This window comes from Podarcis liolepis (assembly GCF_965112155.1).
Source record: "Podarcis liolepis genome assembly, chromosome: 3".
Classification (NCBI taxonomy): Eukaryota; Metazoa; Chordata; class Lepidosauria; order Squamata; family Lacertidae; genus Podarcis; species Podarcis liolepis.
Window position 1 is genome coordinate 49,132,620 of NC_139557.1, and position 23,262 is coordinate 49,155,881.

Here is a 23,262-nt window from a genome sequence, read left to right on the forward strand (position 1 = left end):
GATCACCCAGAACGGGCAGTTAACGCGGCCTTGCTTCTTACGAAGAACTTTTAACACCAGGAAAGACTGTTTTTGTTTTTCGCTGACTACACCGACGGCCTTGATTCATGCCTTCTCAAAAACCTGGACCCTCGACATCAGTTCCAGATGTGCCACGTTCATGCATATTCAAAAGAGGCATTTAAATTCGTCGGCTCCTTCCTCCGCCCCCGCACCTTTCCCCACCGCGACGCGACGCATCTGTCCGCGGCTGCCTCCCTTTTTTTTGCTCGGCACAGAAGCCCAGGGGCTGCGCGCTGTCGATCCATCCATGCAAATATTTAGCCTCGTATTAATTCATTTCCCCCACCTTCTCCTCCCTCCTGCCCAATTTATCTATAATAAATATGAGAGAATTGCCCTTTTGAGCAACGCACGTGGCTTCGCCGGGAGGGAGACGCGGGGCGGAGAGAGAAAATGCATTGTTTGTTTTACTGGAACAAGCAGCTGAGCTCTGAGCCTCGACGTGTTGACAAAGGTGCCGGCGGTTCCCAGCCAAACACATCCTATGTACCAAAGGGGAAAGTGTTTATGGGCAGGGAGGGAGAGAGGGGGAGCGAGAGAAGAGAAAGATTTATTTTTGAAAGAGAGTGGGGAACCACTCCAGAGAGCCGTCTGGTGCGAAAACTACACAGGCCAGAGGAACAGGGCCACGAGGCGACTCCCCCTCGACGGCTCCCCTAGCCCGCTCTTAAACTACTGGACCAGATGAGAGGAGGAAGAGGCCAGCTCTGAGGGCCTCTTGGGCTATCAAGGACCTCCCCCCCCCCCGCTGTTTAGGAAATAGGGGTGGGTAGCTGAATCCCGCGACAGTGGGCACCTACCTTCGGGAAAAACCACCCGCATCTTCAGGTAGCTGGTGGTGAGCCTAATGATGGAGGCTTTATCCAGCTGCGAGGTGATGGCGGAAGGCAAAGGCAGCAGTTTGGCCAGTTCGTAAAACTCGCTGTTTTCTTTCTCCCGCCTAGTCCGGGCCGCATTTTTGGACTTCTCTTTCATGGTGGTTTCTTCCCCTTTCTTTCTGACAGTGTAAGCTCCACAGATGCATCCAAAAAAATAAACAAAAGTGTGCGTGCGGGCGCCTCGGTCAGTTCCAGCAAAGCATCGTGAGATTGTTTGTTGCTTTGTTTTGAAATCACAAAGTCATTTTAAAATGCGGGCGCGCGAATGCTTAAGCTTCAGGGTGCGGGATGGTGATAGGTGCAAGAGCATCAATTAATTATTATTATTTATTATTATTATTATTATTATTATTATTATTATTATTATTATTATTAAGGAGCTGATTATCAATGGGCTGTAAAAGTTGCGAATCCAGCTCTGGGAATCCAAAAGCGACTGGCAGAGAGGAGAGCGGCAAGATGGCTTCAGAGCTCAGCAATCCAGTCAGGGGGTCCTTGATGCTTTCTTCCTGTCGTGGCTGAAAATGTAATTCCGGGCAAAAGAGACATGGTAGCGTCTCTTCAAACGTTTGAGAATCTCCAGGCCTCTCTAGCTCTTCCTCTCCCTTTGCGGAAAAAAAGTGGCCGGGAATCTGCAGACTCAGGGACCGCTCCTTCAGGCTACTGTGAAGACAACAACGGCAGGGAGGTGAGACAGGGAGGTCGAAGGGTTGAATTCTCAAGGGAAAACATCGCACCTTGGAAGCATTCTGCGGTGTGTAAGTAAGCAAAGCCTTTCCCCGGGGGGAATGAGGCTGACATCCACCTGGGCATCCTTCCCTGGCAGTGAGTCCCAATGAACTCAGCGGAGGCTCGCTTTGGGAGTCAGGCACCTGTAGGATTGCAATCTTGCGCAATCCTGCGCACACTTCCTTGGGTGTAAGCCCCGTCGAGCCCAGAGGGACTAGCTTCCGAGGACTGCAACTGGGGCCAGTGAGTGTCGCTTTCAGCATTGGGAATGGGAGGAGGAGAAGGGATCGGATGGCCTCCCTCCGAAGCGGCACTGTTTCAAGTGGTGCCCATTCCTCCGAATAATCGAAACCAGGGGGGACGCTTCGGCTCTGCGTAACTCCATTAAACAATACATCACAGATGCAGAGTCTTTAACCAAGTAAAAACAAAAAGTAATCACCACCACCACCATTATTATTTAGGGCCCAGTCCCATGCAGATGTTCTTATCACACTCTGTTGATATCAGTGTTTCTCAGATTCCGTTCATTTTAACAGGATTCGCGCAGATTTTCCCAAATAATTTGGGCCCCTTGTTACGGATATTATGAATTATTACTATGGTGGCATTCTCCCATTTCCTCCTAGCAACCAGTTCTTAAGAGGAAAATACAATCAATGATGCAGCCAGAAAGAATTGTTGAAAAGTTGGAAGGGACACCGACACCGAGGGTCATCTAGTCCAAGCCCCTGCAATGCAAACGGTGCTTCCGATCCAGAAACGAGTTAGGCCGGATTCCTTCGCTTAACGTAGTGTCCGGTCTTGTATGAAACCCATTTGAACCAGTTCGGCTGTTAAATCCGGCACTCTGGCTTAAACACTTTGAGGATGGCGGCATCCGTCGATAATGAAATCAGCTAGTCCCTCCTCTCCCTCCCTCCCTCTATTTGGATCTCAATATGGACGGGGGGGGTGTGGTAGGATCAAACAGAGACCTCTGTCGCTCTGCCCTTGGAGAACCCTCCGCAGCTGATCCCGTTCGGGTCCCTTGCAAACGCTCCTTCCAAAATCATTCTCTTGCACTGCTACGCAGAGCTCCTTCGAAGGGAGTTCTCCCACCCGCTTCCCCCCAGAACAGACTTTCGCAGCAAGGGAGAGCATCCGCTAACCTTTATCTGAGCGCCACATTGGGGGGGGGGGGAGAGTCCGGATGATGTTTGGCCAAGTCCGAAGGGATCGCACCTCCCCGCTCCCCAAAACAGCCTCGGGGGCCCTCGCCACCCCCTCCGCCCTCTCGCGTGCCCTTCGGCCACTTACCTTCTGTCCCCGCGCCCAAGGTGACAATCTCGGCGCTTGAACGAAACTCAGGAAGATCCTCCCAAGGTGGAGAAGAAGTTAGCTTCCCCTGCCGCGGGCGATGCAGTTTTCCTCCGTCCCATCTCGCTTCGGTTTCTCCCAGCTTCGCCCTGGGCTCTAATCTGGGATGAAGAGGGGCTATTAATGAAGATCCCTTAATTTCCGGCTGAGAAATGCCTAATAAACTTCTGGATAGCCAAAAGGGCTTTTTAGCACAACTTCATTTCTCAGTCCTGCTTTCTTCTAGCCCGGCCTTAATGCCACTCACAGAGCTAGCTCGCTTCCTATTGGAACGGGGCTCCGAAAGGCCGGCCTCTCACTGGCTGGGAAGCGCAGTGACGTCACCGCATGTCGGACACACCCCTTTTTACCCTTGCGCGCGCCGCGGCCGGTTTCTGACCTCCGCGCTCCGAAGGAGGGGACGCGCCAAGAAGCGGCTGGATCGCTCCGCTCCGGGATCCCAGGGAGATGAGAAGGAAAGCACCCCGACGGCAGCTCTTCGACAGTCCTGGGGAAAGAGCACCCCGCTCCTATTTCTGCTCGCGCCAGGCTCATGTTAAACCACTTTGCTTCTTGCAACTGGAGAAAAAGGAAGGTTTTGGGAGTCATGGTCCCCGCTGGACCAGCGCTCTTCCAAAGAGGCGGATCCCTTGTGCCTGTGAACTTGGAGGCATCGAACGCAAATAACGCCCGTGGGAAACTCAAGGAAGAGTGAAAACGTTTAATGGCCTCAGCGTTTAAAAATAAACCGTATCCACTTCTGTTGTCAACGGGGTTTCCTTCCGAGTGATCAGTTTGAGGATTGCTGACCCAAATTCGAGCACATTATTTGGAAATATATTTTCACGAATTTCTATAGGACCAATTTATTGTCAGAGTTTAGGACAGAGGTTTACTAGCCTCCTCTAGAAATAGATAACAGAGCAGAGTAGCAATTGTTTAATAACAGAGCAGAGTAGTAATTGTTTAGGATCTGTACAACCCACGCCTCCTTAATGCGCTCTCGTGTCGGTTTGAAGGACAGGCACACGTTGGGACGCGGCGCGCCACTCTTGACGATTCAATAAAACAGGAATCAGCTTTAAATTATCTGTTGGCAGAAAGTGGGGCGAACTGCACGAAGAAGAAGAAGAAGAAGAAGAAGAAGAAGAAGAAGAAGAAGAAGAAGAAGAAGAAGAAGAAGAAGAAGAAGAAGAAGAAGAAGAAGAAGAGGAAGAAAGTCTTGAGAGCTGATGATAATAGAGGCGGATTCAGACCTGGAAGTGAAGAAAATACGCACACATACAACTGGAGGGCTGGCCAAATCCTAGGAGAGAGAATTAACCCCGCAATCCTCAACACATCGTTCCCTCACTTCGTGTGTTCTCGGACGGCAGCCTGAAAGTGTTTCAGTTTCAGAAGCAAAAGAACGTGATTGTCAAGAGCTCCCTTAGCCAAGGTCTGCCACGCAAGTTTTCGCCTGGTGGTGGAGGGATTACAACTTCTCTCGTTTTAAGTAAATAAGCACCGAAAATGAGCAAATAAAATGTGTAAATGTGCAGAGAGGTAATGTACAGGTGTGTGTGTATCTCTATCTATACACACACACCCCTGCCTGGTTACACGGGATGCGTCTGTTGCCTTACATTACAATAAGGCAAGGCCAATAGAACACAGTGGGACTTACCTCCGAGTAAACACGCATAGGCTTATTCTGCTGCCAACCTATTGTATACACTTGTCTGGGCTGTGCGTGTCAATGGGACACGTCAAAGGTTGCGCTATTCATTAGTTGTTATCCAGCAGTGCTTTAAAAGCCCAGCTAAAATTCCCTTAGTTTCCGTTAGATGTTTGGATTAAAAACATCATCTCTACGGGTTTTTAAGGGACTAGCTAAATAGAGCCATGGCTCTGCTTGCCTTTGGAAGACGACTCAAAGAGGCTGTTTCTTTTAAGGATCACCAAGGCGCAGAACGGTTTGGGAAAGCGAGGCCTCAGACGCTGGATCCCGAACACGCGCAACCCGTTTCCAATATGGATAGGATCAAACTGCACAAGTAATTTCTCAGGGATAAATGCAGGGAAGGGGGTGAGGTGGACGAAGCCTGTATAAACCCACAGGATATACTTAAAGCATATCTTTTATATCTGGTCTTTTGGGTTCATCTATTCATCCCTATGGGAAGAGCAGGCAGGCGGCACAGTAGTGTGGATTGTGTTTGCTCTCTCTACTGATCTGAAATGAAACGTGCCTCTAAAGCCAATTATGTGCATGCTCAGGGGGGCAACTGACTAAGCAGCCACTGACTACTAAAATTTCACGGCCAGGCCAGACGATGTTTTGCTAAGGCGACTAGTGGCAAAAGAATTTCCTTCTTTTGCTCAACTATTAAAAGCACCAGAGTCCTGTTCCTCTATATATATACAGAGAGAGAGAGAGAGCGCGCATACTTGGGGACATGATCCTCGATTTAATGCCATTAAGTGTTTAATCTACCCTGATCTGCTGTTTTGTTTGTCTGACAACGGCTAAATGTTATGCAGGTGGAGTTTTCGGATGGGAAAAAAAGTCCTTCTACAGAGGCGTTCCCCGTAGCTTAGAGATTTGTACATCATAAAAGAAGGAAAATCTGGATTTCTCCGGAAGATTTTTATTTGGAAAAACTGTCTTTGGATTCCCCCTTTTCTAAATGGCCCTCGCCTTGGAACTTTGGACACAGGCAAGACATTAACATAATCATAATAATTATTCCAAAAAATGCCCCCAAACTATCGCTTAATATGAACCCAGATCTTGGAGCCTTTAAGCTTCCAAAGATAGCGGAGACCAGCTCTCCCTTTCTTCCAGCCCTAAATGGATGCAGGAAGAGATCACAGCTTCCAAGTTAAATGCGCTCTGGGGCAAAGTGCCTTCCAAGGGAGCAGGCGCCTAAACTCGAAATACATTTAGTGGGAAAGCCTAATTTGCCAATAGACTCCAATCCTAATGCATTCCTATGAGGGAGTTAAGTCTGTGGGACTTGTGTGAGTCAAAGTGTTTGGGATTGGCTTGCACCTTGGCAGTTTACAGCCGAGCCTAATGGTGGTAAATTTATTCTATCCTCAAGAGGGTGGTAATCTTTAGTTTGTTTGTTTTGCCCGATGAAAAAGGGATATCAATAAGAAACCAATGGCCTTCTTTAAAAGCCAAAACAAAACAGAATTCAACGCGTACAGCTTTAAGTTGGGTGGGTGGGAAAGGAGTGGACGGTCCAGGAGAGATAAATAAGAGAGGCAATGCCATTCCTTCTCTGTGGGCCGATCTACACGCTCTGCCCAGCACTGTACTGAGCTAAGACGCTCTTAATAAGGGGTGGGGGGAATCGGTTTCAATTCCAGTCGTGGAGTTTAGCCAGGGTGGGGGTCGGGCAGAGAAGACGCAGCTCCCAAACGAAGCTATAATCGCTCCAGTAACAGACTGGTGGAGGAGATGATTTCGTTAGAGATAGGAAAGGAAGTGCCATTAATTCCTTGTCCCCCGACGAGTCCTTCGCGGACCTGCGATTAAGGCCACCGATCGGGGGCGGGAGAGAGACGTTTCCGTTGCGTCTTTTCCTCCCTTCCACTCTCCCGTCGCTCGCAGCAAATCCTCTGATCGACAGAGGGGCGAAAACCACGTCAGGATCGCGCCATCCCACCCCCTCGTACGTTGTCACTTGCGAGGCCGTCTAGGAGATTGAAACGCGCGAGCCTGAGCTCAGAAGGATCCTTCAGTCGCTGTGAGGGACAGGGCGGCCTGCAGGAGGCTTCCCCCGAAAAGAGACCCCACTGAGGTCAGGGGGGCTCAGTCCCAACCGAGTGTGCCAACGCGCCCTGGGCCTTTCAGGCCGACCTGCTGCTCCCCGTCACAACTTTCGACGGCCGTTTGGCCGCCTTGATTCGCGGCTGAAGCCCGCAAGTCTGTCCGCCGCGAAACGACAAGGCGTCGGGTATCTGTGGGGATTTGGCTACTTGGAGAGGGGAAAGGACGGGAAACGGTGCCAGTGGATTGGGGCTTCACTAAGGCCCTGGGGGAAGGTTCTAATATTGTGCTTTAAATTGTTGTAGCCTGGGACTTTAGGGTGAGGACGGGGTAATAAAATAAGAACAAACACCACGGCTACCACCAGCAGCAAGCAGCAGCAGCAGCAACAACACTAACAATAATAGAATTAATCAATTAATTGGTACTTTGGGCTTGCGGGTTTAAACAGAATAATAGAATTGTAGAGATGTAAGGAACCGTCAGGGTCGTCTAGCTCAACCCCCTGCAATGCAAGAATCTCGACTAGATCATACTTGACAGGTGGCCATCCAACCTCTGCTTAAAAGCCTCCAAGGAAGGAGAGTCTACAACCTTCCAAGGGAGTCCACACCACCGCAGAACAGCTCTTCCTGTCAGAAAGTTCTTCCTGGTGTTTAGTCAGAACCTCCTTTCTTGTCACTAGAACCCACTGGTTCGGGTCCTAGCCTCAGGAGCAGGAGAAAACAAACTTGCTCCATCTTCCACGTGACAGCCCTTAAGATATTTGAAGAAGGCTCTCATACAAAACAAGAAGAAAGAAATATGCTTACGTTGCTAGCTTCAGCATTGCCAACTCTTTTAAGCGCCTTAAACTTTGGCTGCAAATTGTCCTTGAATTGCTGTGCTGGTTTTCCAGCGTGGCTGCAAAATGCTGGGCCTACGGCACTGGGCACTGCCACCTAGTGCCTCCTCTCTCTCTCTCTCTCTCTCTCTCTCTCTCTCACACACACACACACACACACACACACACACACACACACACACACACACACAGCTTTCTAGAGATGCACAAAGGACGCACGCAGGGCTCTCCTTTTTAGCTGACAGCCCTGGGACAGCGCGCAAGATCAGTTGCATCGCTTCAGTTTTTGAAACAGACGAGCAGCCGAAGGGCTCCTCTTAGCAAGCAACGCTGACAGTCAGTCCGATCCACAACTCACGGAGCGACCCAGGAGCTTCAGATGATGGAGCTGCGTTCATTTGGATCTGTGTTTCAGGGGACTTCCCAAGCCTGATTTCTGGGGCCTTGGGGAAAAAAGGAGTGATGCCCAGCCAGGAAACGGATCAAACCCCAACACCCCTCCTTTGAGGAATTAAACATTGCTGCACTGGTGTCAGTCTGATTAAATGAAGTGGGATATATTTCCCATATATTGCCGTGGTGCAGTTATGGAGCTTTAGGCTCTGGGCTTAATGGTTTTACACCCCCTTCTTCAGAAAAAAGAGATGCTGCCTTGGGGTGGAGGTGGGGGGCTCTCCTATTCATTTTGCTGAGAGGAGCCCTTGACATCATTGACCCAATGCAGAGAAATGTGCAATTTAGGCTGCCTGGAAAGAAGGGAATCCCATGGAGGGCAGTGGGGGGCTTAGCACCAAGGAAAAGTGCCTGCCCTGGTCCTCTAACTCTCACCATAGTCAATCCTGCTTTGAAGACTGCCCACATTACTTTGGGTTGTGAGGTGTTGATGCCAATGGGTGGAGGTTCCAAAAAGTTCATTGATGCCTTTTAGGAGGTGTCAGAAAACCAAGTTTCCAACCCGTTCTTCTAAGTAAAAGACAGCAGAATTACTGACAGATTTTCTTGAAAAGCTGCCCTTTTCGGTTCTAGCAGTGCTTCTCCTTAGGTAGTAGTTTTGATTCGTTTTTATCTCACACACAAGCTAAACTGGAATACTGGAATCCCAGCCAAAATGAATCCTGTTCCCATCCTAAAACAAAGGGACACTCCACCCATACATTCTTAGATGCCACCCATTTATGTTTAAATGTATAGCTCAGTTTTGTGCTTTTGAACAGAACACAATGCAGGTCCTAGTCATACCAAAATTGTAACAAAATCACAGGAAAAGAGATAACAACATAAAATAATGCACAAGCTTCCCATTCACTGGTTGTAGGGAAGAAAAAAAAGGAAAGGTGGGGAATCCAAAAGATGCCTGTGTGGCAACACTTTGCCGACAAATATAGCTGGACCAAAGTACTGTTTTGTGGAACTGTGGGCAAAAACTGTCCAACTTTAGGCTGCAGTCATAGAAATGGGAATAAATTTCATTAAACCTGATGGGGCTTTCATCTGAATAATAATAATAATAATAATAATAATAATAATAATAATAATAATATATTTATACCTCACCCATCTGGCTGGGTTTCCCCAGCCACTCTGGGCAGCTTCCAACAAAACACTAAAATACAATAACCTATTAAACATTAAAAGCTTCCCTAAACAGGGCTGCCTTCAGATGTCTTCTAAAAGTTTGGTAGTTATTTTTCTCTTTGACATCTGGTGGGAGGGCGTTCCACAGGGTGGGTGCCACTACCGAGAAGGCCCTCTGCCTGGTTCCCTGTAAATTGGCTTCTCGTAGTGAGGGAACCACCAGAAGGCCCTCGGCGCTGGACCTCAGTGTCGGGGCAGAACAATGGAGGTGGAGATGCTCCTTCAGGTATACTGGACTGAGGCCATTTAGGGCTTTAAAGCACTTTGAATTGTGCTCAGAAACGTACTGGGAGTAGACATGTCCACTGTTAACTTGCCATCCTATGCACACTTTCCCACCTGCAGTAGGACTTGCTGTTGTGTAAATAGGCTCAGGGTGCACAGTACCCAATTCTGAAATATGTTCCCATTCTAAAGACCCACAGTACATACACTACATTTGCTGTTGCCTTAAAAATGTTACTGGCAGGCCACAAGGTAAGCAGCAGCACAAGCACAAGTTGCAACACACACAAGCTATCTGCTGCCCACCATCCTTCTTTGCATGTGACTTGTAGGTGGGCGTGACCTTTCCAGACTTGGCTAAAGGTCCAGTCACACTGCCACTTTTCTCTCTTCCATCTTCCCTTTCAACCTGCAAACTTCCTGGACTGCTAGCCTACAGTCACTAGGTCAACTCCCATATGGGGTAAACCTATTTGTACATGTTTGTAACTGTAAGCCTAAAGCCTGCCTTCAGGAATCACACTGTGCTTTGCCTGATTGTAGGTAAAACTACTTTTGTTACTTATGAATAAGACTGTGGTGTCTTTATTCTTTTAGGAGGGATTCAAAAGGGGATCTTACCAGGAACACACAATTCAGTCTGAGCTAGTAAAAGGCTCAGACGAGTCAGCAACTTGTTTTCTGCTGCGTAAGAAGGGGAATGCACTCTGCTAAGTAAAGGAATTTGCTAGCGCAAGTTAGGAAGGATATTAATAAACAATATATCCTCTCCTGCCACCCTCAACATTCCCACATACTTTGGGTTTGGCTTGAAGTTTTTTTCTAGTTATAGCAGGAACACTTGGGATCTCATTTGATTTCTGAAGGAACAGGAACCTTGATTCAGAAGAAAAGGGTGGGTCACTCATTTCACTAGTCTCAGGTAGAACTGTATTTTTGGACAGAGTGCTTCTGGACTCTTGCAATGGGATGCATAGGATACAATCTCTCCAAGACTAGGTCTACCTATTTCAAAATATCAATGGGATTGCATACAACTATTCAAGTCTGTGATCAAGCACCATTTGCATTAATAATACTTAAGGTTGCCTAATCTCTTCTGAATTGTGTTCCTAATGTCCCAAGGAGTAGTCTGAAAGCCCATGATGTAATTCTATTATTTAAGATAAAGAAGTCTGCCTCGGTGGGAAGCCATGAGTAAAGCATTTGTAGGCTGCTCTTGAGCAGCTGTGTGGTATATAGTGGAAAACCCTAGACTTAGACTAGAAATACCTAGGCTCAAATTGCTACTCATTGGTAAAGTTCCTTGCTATCCTTGGGTCAATCACAGCTGTCAGAAGAAGAAGAAGAAGAAGAGTTTGGATTTGATATCCCGCCTTTCACTCCCTTTAAGGAGTCTCAAAGCGGCTAACATTCTCCTTTCCCTTCCTCCCCCACAACAAACACTCTGTGAGGTGAGTGGGGCTGAGAGACTTCAAAGAAGTGTGACTGGCCCAAGGTCACCCAGCAGCTGCATGTGGAGGAGCGGGGAAGCGAACCCGGTCCCCCGGATTATGAGACTACCGCTCTTAACCACTATACCACACTGGCTCTTGAGGATGAAGATAGCCCTTGAACCCAAAGGTCAATGTGTGAGGATTGGGCCAACCACAGGCATGCCAGGAGAAAAAAATAGGATACAGCAAGTAATTACTGCTACTAAAAACAATAAAATAACACCATTGCTCCCTGTGACAGTTGTCCCCAGCTCATGCAAATACAAAAACAATAATATATGTTTTTTTTAAAATAACTGTTCGGAAGAGTAGTAACATATATACAAAGAAGAGAGAACTGGGTTCTAACTGTACTCACTGTGTTACTTTGTTTATAATATTATATTTTAGCCTCAGTTCCCTAGCCCTAAAATGGGAAGAGTAGTCTGTTCTCTTGAGGAAATGAATGCTACACCCGATACAACATATTGCTTGCGCTCTGTGCTATTTGAAGTTTTGTTTATGTATTCCAAACTTCTAAGGAACATCTACAATTTGCATTCTTGTAACCCGGAGCTGAGAGCCCATTTTGAATGTAGATTTTAGATTTCTATACTCAATCCAGATGTACAACTGCCTTTGCCCTCTGATAGCGTTTTTCTTCTACTCAGCACCTTTTGCTGTTCCTGGTAGAAATGATAATGAGAAAGTATTCCAGCAGGAGGAGCTGGTTTAGAAGCAAATGGATTCCATGGCAACTCCTGACTCTGCATGACACCGAGTAACAAGCCTCAGTATTGGAAATTGCCTGCATTATCTTCCTTCCCAAGATCAGGTCTTTACGTAGGGGTTTCCTGGTTTTAAATCAAAGATGTTAAGAGTTTTGCATTCTGTGCACGGAGAAGCACAAAAGGGAGTGTCTGTCCACGTCAAAATATACACACAGGCTACTATCCATTGAGCTTCAGGGGTCCCCCCCCCCAATGCAGCTCTCAGATAATGATGATAATGATAATAATAATAGCTGAGAAATGCACTGAATTTGGTCCCTTATGAAAGAAGGCGCTTCTGTAGCAGCAGAAAAAACACAAGCGTTGATGAGGATCAGCAAAATATGAAAGCTGAATCACATTTGGATTGGGTAAGCGATCAGCAGCTGCAGTAAAACTTGATCTGGAGCAGCCCAGTAGGCTTGCTGTACTCTGGAAACAAGAAGATGCTCCAGTGAAAAACAATTAGTGCTTCCCCAAGTGGAACTTCAGAGGAGAGAAGACATTGCATCTTTGTAATCATCTGTGCAGGCTAGGCAGGTATTTACAGGGGTGCTACAGGCACCACACAGGTAAGTGGCATAGGGCTGTCATACGTCCGGGTTTTCCTGGACATTTCTGGGTTTTCAAAGGTGGAGTTGATGTCGGGGGGGGGGGGATTTATGAAAAGGTGGCTTTGTCCTGGATCTTAGGCAAGTCAATCGAAAAATCACATTATATATATGCTCAATTTTGGGGGTTGAAATATGGCAACCCTAAAGCAGCAGGACTTTCAAAGTTAGAGTATAGCAAGAGTTTAATCCTTCAACGGGTTGTGTCTCCCAATCTTGCTAAGCATTCTTTTTTACATATTGCCAGTCAGATCTGGAGGGTTTCAGCCAGCCTCAAGGTGGGTGTGGCTCGAATTGCAGTTCAATAACAACTAATGTTTATTATGCATCAAACAGCTACTACTAAACTAATGAAATGACATTGTTGTGAACTTTTGGTGGTAGAAAAAAAGCCAAACAGGGCCGCTGAGAAGCAATGGGTACGAAGGAGGTTTGCATAAGTACAAAAAGTCCATGAAGATTGGGCATGCGTAATGGCAGTGGAATGTTGAGCATCAGCTGGAAAAGGAAAAATGAGAATTGGGAGCAGGGATGGAATCCCCTGCTTGAACTGCACAATTCATGGGCAAAGAGGAAGGTGCCGGCTACAAGGTGAGAATATACAGCAACATTTTGTTAACTACAATGGTACCTCTGGTTGTGAACAGGATCCATTCCGGAGCCCCATTCACAACCTGAGCAGGTTGCGATTCGCCACTTCTGCACATGTGCGTGACGCCATTTTGAGCATCTGCACATGCTCGAGTGGCGAAACCTGAAAGTGACCCTTTCCATAACTTCCTGGTCGCTGCGGGATGCAACCTGAAAACATTTAACCCAAAGTGACTTTAACCTGAGGTATGACTTCCATGGATGAGTACCAGCATGGTCAGTTGCTGTTTCTGACATATAGCTAGCACAAGGAATTCATATTTTCTGATCGATAACTGTTCTGATCCATGTATTTCATTCATTTTAAATATATTGTTCTGAATCATTTATTTTACTTATATCTTTATTGGATTTTTTCTGTGTTTAGGAATTGTTGTTTGTATCTGTTCATGCTTTATTGTTCTTGTCAGCTGCTTTGACCTCAACGTGGTTCTTGGGAAATTAGCATACAAATATGAAATTGCCAGAATGGCACCCCCCATGCAGAAGAGAGATACATCTTCAAGGGGGTGTGCATGCTCAAGCTTTGCAGAAGGACAGTTGTTTGAAAGAACAGCTGCCTCCCAAAACAGGCCAATGAGCAATGAATTCTGACTATTGGGAAAATTCAGAAAAAACCAGGAGAGGGAGAATGGAATGGGATCTATTGGAAGAGGGCTGGCTGACACTCTGAACAGAACTCTCAGCAACATTTTCATTGCTGTTTCCATTTGTTACTCCTCCTTCTCCTGCTAATACTAGTGATAAAGAGCTTAATCTGCTTTGTGTTTTCTGTGTCTGCAAGCAACCTGACAAAATTTCATTTTTTTTCTTCAAATCTTTGTATTCTGTGCTTTAATTTGATTTGATACTTAGGAATCAGCCTTATAACAGGACGGAAGCCTTCTCCATCTTCCCTGGCATTGACTGCCCCAGCTATGGTCTGAGAATATACCTTCCACATGATCTTTTCACAGCCTAAGCCAAGGGCTGGTAACAAAACCAGTATCTTTGTTACTTAACAGAGCCATGATCCTAGTAAGCTCCATGACATAGGACCCAGAGCTCTCTGACTTGACGAGATGTACAGATTACTGTTGTTCAGCATGTAAGCAGTGCCATATGTTATAACATGGTTCCCATTATACAACTATGATTGTGTAATGGGAATTCATAAACAGTATATGCAGAATTCATCATGCGAAAGGCTGGGCTGGATGAATCCCTAGCCGGAATTAAGATTGCCGGAAGAAATATCAACAACCTCAGATATGCAGATGACACAACGTTGATGGAAGAAAGTGAGGAGGAATTAAAGAACCTTTTAATGAGGGTGAAAGAGGAGAGCGCAAAATATGGTTTGAAGCTCAACATCAAAAATACGAAGATCATGGCCACTGGTCCCATCACCTCCTGGCAAATAGAAGGGGAAGAAATGGAGGCAGTGAGAGATTTTACTTTCTTGGGCTCCGTGATCACTGCAGATGGTGACAGCAGCCATGAAATTAAAAGACGCCTGCTTCTTTTGAGAGCCAGTATGGTGTAGTGGTTAAGAGCGGTAGTCTCGTAATCTGGGGAACCGGGTTCGAGTCTCCGCTCCTCCACATGCAACTGCTGGGTGACCTTGGGCCAGTCACACCTCTTTGAAGTCTCTCAGCCCCACTCACCTCACAGAGTGTTTGTTGTGGGGGAGGAAGGGAAAGGAGAATGTTAGCTGCTTTGAGACTCCTTAAAGGGAGTGAAAGGCGGGATATCAAGTACAAACTCTTCTTCTTCTTGGGAGAAAAGCAATGACAAACCTAGACAGCATCTTAAAAAGCGGAGACATCACCTTGCCAACAAAGGTCCGTATAGTAAAAGCTATGGTTTTCCCAGTAGTGATGTTCGGAAGTGAGAGCTGGACCATAAAGAAGGCTGATCGCCGAAGAATTGATGCTTTTGAATTATGGTGCTGGAGGAGACTGTTGAGAGTCCCATGAACTGCAAGAAGATCAAACCTCTCCATTCTGAAGGAAATCAGCCCTGAGTGCTCACTGGAAGGACAGATCATGAAGCTGAGGCTCCAATACTTTGGCCACCTCATGAGAAGAGAAGACTCCCTGGAAAAGACCCTGATGATGGGAAAGATTGAGGGGTCAAGGAGAAAGGGACGACAGAGGACAAGATGGTTGGACAGTGTTCTCGAAGGTACAAACATGAGTCTGACCAAACTGCGGGAGGCAGTGGAAGACCGGAGTGCCTGGCGGTCCATGGGGTCACGAAGAGTCGGACACAACTAAACGACTAAACAACAACAACAATGGTGCATAGGCATTTCTGGTTGGTCTCATATCATATCTCACAATAGTTATCACTGTTGCATTGGAACAAAGTTGTCACTTGTGGTTTGTGTTTATATTATATGGCTCAGTTAATAGCAGCAAACACTTCTTTGTGGCAAATGCCAGTCAGCATTTCCAGTAACTTGCACTGAGAACAAACAAAACCCTACTACTTCTAAATTCCTGACGGAGGCACAAAACTACCTTCTCCAATGACTCAAAGGGCAACATGATTCTTGTTTGGGGAGGCTGCCACCCAGCCCATTTCAGAGGTTCATCTTCATCTTCTTTTTCCTGAAACACAAAGTGAAACTAAAAAAGACAAATGAGCTGAATCTGAATGGTAAAAATACAAGAGAAATAGTGGAAATAATTTGAAAACCCAAGCAGCTTCAGTGCACAGCATTAACACACACACACACACATTCCCTTGACTGTCCAATTCCTACACAGGAATTTAAGTGAAACTTAACTTTCACATTCTCAAAAAACCCCAGATAAATGATAGTCAGAAACTGACACTGGGAGCGATATTACACAGAGTAATTAATCCCTAATGATGGCAAATAAACAAAGTTGGGTGAAAACCCCCCCAGCAACCTTCCACCAAGTGTAATTGGCAACATAGGTTTGTTCTAAACGGAAGAGTTGTAACACTTAGCAACAGGGAGGAAAGATACCACTGGAAGCACAGTGTGAAAGCATCTCTCAGTCTGCGCCAATTAATGGGCTGCACTACTGCTTCAAGGTGTGAATGCTCATGGTCCGAAGAATCTAGTTTGCAACAATGGCTTCTAATATGTTAATAAGCAGCAAAGGAAAAGCAGTGCTTCACATTTGAAGGGACATGTAATGACAGCAATATATTAAGTTTATATATAAATGTAGGGATGCACACAGGGATATGTCACAGTCTGAGCACTCAGATCGTCCAGAGGGGGGCTGCTAGTTGTCCCACATGTAACAGAAGCCTGACTGGCCTCCACTGGAAGCCAGGCATTTAATATCGCTGGTCTGATGCTCTCTTCCAGCAGATATTTGGCAGGCAGCCTCGCTTTTGACTTTCAGGCATCTCTTGAAGACTATTTTTGCCTACAGGCCCATGCAGTTTAATTTTTTCTTAAGTAGCCATACATTTGAATAATTGCTCTGTACTGCTTTTAATACTTTTAAAAAGCGTATATTGCAGTGTACCACCCAGATATTTTGTTGGAGGGTGGAATTCTTTTTCTTATTTGCAAGTAAGTTAACTATTGGTGATGATTTTGACTTTCAAACATCACTTTCCACATTCTTTTCTGAAGTCGAGCTAAACATGTCAACAGCTATTTGGAAAACGGCAATGCAGCCACTTTTAACTTCGATCTCCTCTGACTCCTACACAATTCATTTTGAAATGAACTTGCATTTGTGCACTGGGATTACACAAATGGCTTTTAGATAAAGATTGAAGGCAACTGGCCCTGTATCTGGAACCCAGATCTGAACATGGAGATGACAAAAGCAGTGCAGTAGCCATTGACTGATCTGCCCTCCAAAAGTAAGGGTAGGATTCATCAAGTCCTTGAAAAACACATAATTTGACTTGTGCCATGATTAGAATGACCGCTTGAACCAACTATGTATCCAGGATCTGTTCAAAAACTTTCTTGAGGCAGTAAAATAAATTGCCAAGATTTTCTCACCACATCAGTTGTTCACCCAAATTCACATTCTTTTGAATTTTTATGCAAGACGAACGCCAAACAAGAATTGGAATGACTTTAAAATAAACAAAATGCAAGTTCTGAGGCAGAAATTTTAGTTCCTTCAGCATCTTCCAAAGCAGGGACCAGGAAGCCCTTTTCATCCCTTGGGATGCATTCCTTTCTAGGAGACGCATGGCACTAGCAGGGCAGAGCCAGAGGAAAAAGTGAGCAGAGCAACAAAAGTGAATACCGTATTTTTCGCTCTATAACACGCACTCGACCATAACACGCACGTAGTTTTTAGAGGAGGAAAATCCGTAGGCATGCCACCCGTAGGCATTCCCTCCATAACACGCACAGACATTTCCCCTTACTTTTTAGGAGGAAAAAAGTGAGTGTTATGGTGCAAAAAATACGGTAGTTACTTTTACACAGGTAGGCTAGTGTCTACACCCCCACTAGCCTCCAGCCACCCATCAAAGCAAGAAGCGCCATCAGGAGTCAATCACTCATTACAACCAAGTAAAAACACCCAAGAAAGATGCAAAGTAGGGGTGGGTGGTAAGGGATATGGCCTAGGGAAGAAATTCAAGGGCCAGACAGAGAAGATCAGAGGGATGTATTTGCCCCATGGGCCTGAGGTTCCCCAGCCCTGTTCCAAAGTTATTAGGAAAAATTACGGGTCCTTAACTGCAGATTACTGAATAGAATTTTGAAATGATATGCGGCTTTTACAAATAAGCACTTCTGTGTGTGCATTTGCAATTTGAACTACTAAGCAATGTGAAGTGCAAGAAAAGATTTGAGCTTTCTTCAGTGGCCAGCAGCAGATACAATTGCAATTTGCCAACACCAACCATACAACGTTCATTAGGAGGCCTCATCAATGCGGAGAATGGTGGAGCCAAGTTAAAATGAGAAACCTAGAGCTTCATTAGGAGATACAATCCAAGACTCTTACTAATATATTTAATTGTTATGCAATGTAATAACTGTGGATAATCTTTCTTGTAAAGGGATTATTTTCTGTCTATAGTAAGAAATTCTCCATAAACTAACTGACATAGAGATCCAAGTGGGAGATTTGCAAGAGATCTTTCTCAAAAGAATTCCTAGAAGGGAAATTATACTCGCTCACTTAAAGGCCCAGTTGTTTAACCTCATCCTGCTGCCAGTCTTCCTTATGGATTTGCAAAATAAAAAAACTACAGATTTTCTTCAGTGCAGGCTGGTTGTGTCTCAGATCCAACAATGCATGCTAAAATACACAAGGCAAAGTTATGTTTCAGATTGTGGGGCTGATGCTTCTGAATTGATTTTTATTTTTTAAAAATTGTTATTCTATTTTCTATCATTTTCTATCATAAATTATTTTCTATCATTTCTCACGACTCTGCACCGTGGCACAAGAGGTGCTGATAAATTCTTTCTCCATTCTTTAAATGTTACTTGGAATTCATACTTCAAATCCCAACACTGCACTTTAAAAATGCTTCCTCATAATCACAATTTAACATGAACTACTGACATTTTTAGAGGAGTTGGTGTTGCAATTTAAGAACCAAAAGTGGTCATCACTAAATGCTGGCAACAAACAAGAAGGGGTCACTAATCACAATACATTTTCCAAGGGATACTGCTGGAGAAGACAAGCCTTTGGTCTTCTAGCAGTGTTTCCCAACCTTTGGTCTCCAGCTGTTTTTGGACTACAGTTCCCATCATCTTTGACCACTGGTCTTGCTAGCTAGGGATGATGGGAGCTGTAGTCCAAAAACAGCTGGCCACCAAAGGTTGGGAAACACTATTCTACAGAATAGTCTTCCTTAATTTAATCTAGGCTAGTATGCTCCAATAGAAACCATGTTTTTAGAATTTAAGTATGTGGCTCAGAATGGAAAGGGTCATGCTTCTTACTGCGCAAATGTGCTCTCATATCATATGCAATCTTACAAACAGTTCAGTGAACTTTGGCCCTCAATTTCTATGGTTTCTGTCCAAAGTATGATTGTAATGGACCATGTATTACTCTACTTCAGAAGAACTGAGACATCCAAATAAACCCAAACACTCTCCGCCACTTTTTTAAAAAAAAACAAAGGCTTAACATCTATTCATGCATTTGTCCTGGAATACAACACTTTATGCTTGGCAATTGTTTTAAAATGTTACAATAAAGTTTGTAAAAATAAATAAATAAAAATAAAATAAAATGTTGCATTACATTTTAAATATAAGGTTATAAAGCAATGAGCTTGGGACTAGTTTGGTGAAAAACCACATTATACAAGCTGGAATAACTACTTATTAAGTTTTGAGATCTGCAGATTGGCTTGGGAAACTGTTCTGATGTTCTTTAGCTCTCCCCTTGATAGCATTAAAATGACAGCACTTCAGTGACATTTTCCAGTGCATGAATATCATCTTTCAGCTCTATAATGGCTTCCCAAACATCTTTGGTTTCCATCTTCATTTTCTCTCTCTCCATGTGGCGCCTGAGGTTTTAGCTGTTGGTTGATTAAGGTGTCATTTTCAACATCTTTTACCATTTTCTAAATCACCATCGTTAGTTATATGATCACTCCCTAATTCATTGTCATTTGTTCCAAGATATTCTCATAATATTGGAAAAATGCCTGTCACATAGAATTATACTTTGCCTTTAACCTGCAAGGTTTATCAGGGAACAGTAAAAAACACGTCAGATGTTTAGAATATATATATTTTTCCTTGGTTTAAAATTCTCCTGATTGATTATGGTTGCACAACCTGCTGTCTGGAATATATATATATAAAGTTTGCTTAGGATCTATTTTATATAAAGCTGATAGCAATAAATTTGCCTCCGTTAGGTAGACTGAATTTATTTTACAAAGCCAATTATTTTTTTGCAACAAGGGCATTTCAGACATATTTTGAAAATCTAATGTCCTAAAAACATAGCAAACAACACTAAGTGACAAAAGTAATATGTGAACACAGATATTTGGCATGAATAAACCCGCTTCATTTAAAGCACAACTTCATATTGTGATAATATGCATCAATGGAAAGCATTACATATTTATATATGGCATGTAGTTTCCACATAATCCACATTTAATGGATAGAACAATGCTGCTAATGGAAGTCAAGTTTTATTCTTAACTGTCTAGCCCATTTCCAGCTCAGTCCTGTATGGGGCTTCGCTTCACCAGATTGGTGTTGATTTTTTAAAAGTATTTTACAGCCTGGAGAGATAGAGGTAGCCACAATGTAAAACTCAAACTCAAAAGCACTCCAAGGATATAGTTAATTTCTTGAGACAGTTCACCCCTGCATCTCTGTACACTGGTCCTACTCTTAATGGGGGGGAAATTAAGATAGATATTAACAACTTTTTTGTTGTATTACCACTATTCAGCTAATTATGCATCACACTGATTTAATTCTATGAAGCAATTGCTTTACAGCTGTGGGCATTGCAAAGCCATTCAATTTATTTCCTGGCACCATGAGGTGTATAGTTAAAACAACATAGCCTTTTCAAAAATGTAGATTTGGATGCAAGCTGAACACAATAAAAACTATCTGCAGCTCTCTGAGGAAGTTCAAAATGACTGGATATATTTCCCAGACTCTCTCAAAAATTAGAGCATTCTAGTGGGTATGTTTTAAAAAATGAATTTGAAAGGGTTATTTTTCACTGAGGAGCTGACCCTTTGTGTGCGCAGGGATAATGAAAAAATCAGGTAGATATTTCCTTTCTATGGAAGGCGTTCAGAAATACCCTTCTGTATTCTCTGTGTTAACTTATCTGAAGCACAGTGAACATTTATGTAAAAATACCCTCCAAGGAAATATAAGTACTTTCAGGTAAAGAACAAAAGCACCCAGTATTGCAAACCTGAGAGTCCTTGAATAGGCTCTCAAACCCATAAATATGTTACATTAAATAGCAGGATTTCAAAGGCAATGAGCAAATATGCTGCACCCCAACCAATGTGACCAAATGAGCATGATATCTGTATATTAATTATTCTGTTTGCAACAAAATCGTTTAAGAGCTTTATCTCAGAATATTAGACAGGTCTCAGCAACCTCATTTAGTTGTGATTCAAAAGGTAGGAGAATAGAACTATTATTGGCATGTCATTCCATATTTATTTATTAAACTTGTATGGTGAGGTAGGTGAACATAAAAATAAGAACGTAATTATACTGACATTGGAAACAAAGCACATTTTTCTGAAACAGTGGAAAACCTTAATACTGAATATTGTGGTGCTTTCTATCTAGCTCCCTGCTGCTGTTGCTGGCTTGTTAAATGGGTAAAGCGAACCGCTATAGCTGCTGCTCTTGGGCAATACCTGGGCTCACCAAAAACAAAGCACACGGTTCTCCGCCACTGGTTCAATCCAGACAAGATGGAAATAGTTTTAGATGTGGTGCATCAATGCAGATGCGGGTTCATCCTGCTCTGGAGGGGTTTACATTGCCCCTAAAGGATCAGGGTTTGCAGCTTGGGAGATGTTCACTGATGCCACCTTGTTGTTAGAGACACAAGTGGCTTTTGCAGTGCAAACAGCCTTTTGTTAACTTTAGTTGATATACCAACCACAGCCACATCTGTATGGAGACAGCCTTCCTTCAGTTATCAGTGCTGGTAGCCTCCTGCTTTGATTACTGCAATGGAGTTGCTTTTGAAAATGATCCAGGAGCCTCAGTTGGTCAAGAAGAGGGGGCACCACTTACCTGGGACTGTGCAATTAGCTCATATTACACCATTGCTTTGTCAGCTGTCCTGGATTCCAGTCCGCTTCCAGGTCCAATTCAACATTCTGGCTTTAACATTATAAAGCTCCAAACACCTTGGAAGTAGGTTACCTGAAGGACAGACTCTTCCCTTATGGGCCAACACATATCAGGAGACCACTTTTGGAGGCCCTTCTTCATGGACCCCCACCAAGTAAAGTTTGGCATTGGGGAAGGGGCTTTTCAGTGGCAGCACCTCGGGAGTGGAATGCTCTCCCCAGAGCACACACTTTGCTGTATTTTTGGCAACAGAGAAAACCCCTTTTACTTTCTCCAGCTTTTTAAATTCTTGATTTTTATATCGCAAACCTACTGAATGTATTTCTTTGTGCTTTATTATCGTAAGCTGCCCAGATAACTTTATATGCCACCCACAAACAAACAAACAAATATACCCATTAACATCGTTTTGTACTAGCTATTAATTAGGCCTTTCTAAATACATTTATCAAGTACAGTAGCAGTGTTGTTTTAATGAGGAATTTTTTAGACCCCCCCAATAAACTTACCAGTATTATCCACTGCAGTACAAGTCACTCTACAGACATTAAACATGCATTGCTCCTTTACATTCCTAATTTCAGCTCGAACCCTTGAATGTAACTTGAAACGCCACAGCCTATTGAATGTACAGGCAATACTGAAGTCGTTTAAAAGGCCCGTGGGTACAATGACTTTTCAAACGTATGATGTGCTTAAGTGCTGAACTTTATTACTATTTCCTATACATTTTACACAGAAAATTCTGAGAAGACAAAATGTGCCACAGGCATTGTCTTCAGTACAAAACCTTGCAATGTACCTCAGCAAAGTTCCCCCATCACCATGTCTTATAAATTAAAGGGGGGAAAGGACTGTTTACACAGAGTGGCTGTGACTGAAATACTTCATTCATGCACAAACCATCCATGCAGCTGGAACTTTCTTGCCTCTTTGTGAACTAGTTTGGAATCTCCAGCTTACTTACACATAAATGGTGTGTTTGGATCAAGAAAGTGGCTGCAATGATGATTTCAGGAACACTAATGAAAAGGTTAAGTTTTTGCAAATCAAAGTATCTGCTCCTTTCATTTCCTGACCTGCCAAAACCAACAGTGGCAATACACATTAATAGGAAAACAGAGTCGCTTTGCAAGAAACCTAGAAAATGATTTATTTTAAAAAATGCAACCCTTTTATTGGGTAAAAGGCCACTGTGGCTAACTCTGTGTTATCAGAATCAATACAGTAGTCACTTTCAATTTCCTAGGTGTCGAAGTTGGATGCTGATTGCACTTGGGCAAACACAATTCCCTTTCCCAGAATGAACATGTGAGTACAAAGGCCATGTTAGTTCAGAGCCAGGTCATTTAAGGCACCAGAGATCTCTGTGTTGACCTGTGCTGACGTATTGGTTGGTAGGGTATTCAGATACATGTCATACTGTTGGTCCATTCCGAGGTAGCTGTCACTCATAAGATACAATGTGTAGATATACCTGTGATAAAGTGAAAGAAAAGGATAT

At 44.1% G+C, this 23,262-nt stretch overlaps 2 protein-coding genes across 2 annotated transcripts in view; both read right to left on the reverse strand.

Annotated features, from left to right (window-relative positions):
• The window catches only part of SIM1 (SIM bHLH transcription factor 1), a 59,518-nt gene extending 56,181 nt beyond the window's left edge, over nt 1-3,337 (reverse strand). The window contains exons 1-2 of the mRNA XM_083497661.1: nt 2,970-3,337; nt 864-1,604 (exon numbers count right to left, since the gene is read on the reverse strand). Coding sequence (XP_083353787.1) covers nt 864-1,038 — 175 coding nt within the window. The 5' untranslated portion in view covers nt 1,039-1,604; nt 2,970-3,337. The remainder of the gene's footprint in view (nt 1-863; nt 1,605-2,969) is intronic.
• A 19,111-nt stretch (nt 3,338-22,448) lies between these two features.
• ASCC3 (activating signal cointegrator 1 complex subunit 3) overlaps nt 22,449-23,262 on the reverse strand; it is a 211,899-nt gene continuing 211,085 nt past the window's right edge. The window contains exon 42 of the mRNA XM_083497618.1: nt 22,449-23,235. Coding sequence (XP_083353744.1) covers nt 23,088-23,235 — 148 coding nt within the window. The 3' untranslated portion in view covers nt 22,449-23,087. The remainder of the gene's footprint in view (nt 23,236-23,262) is intronic.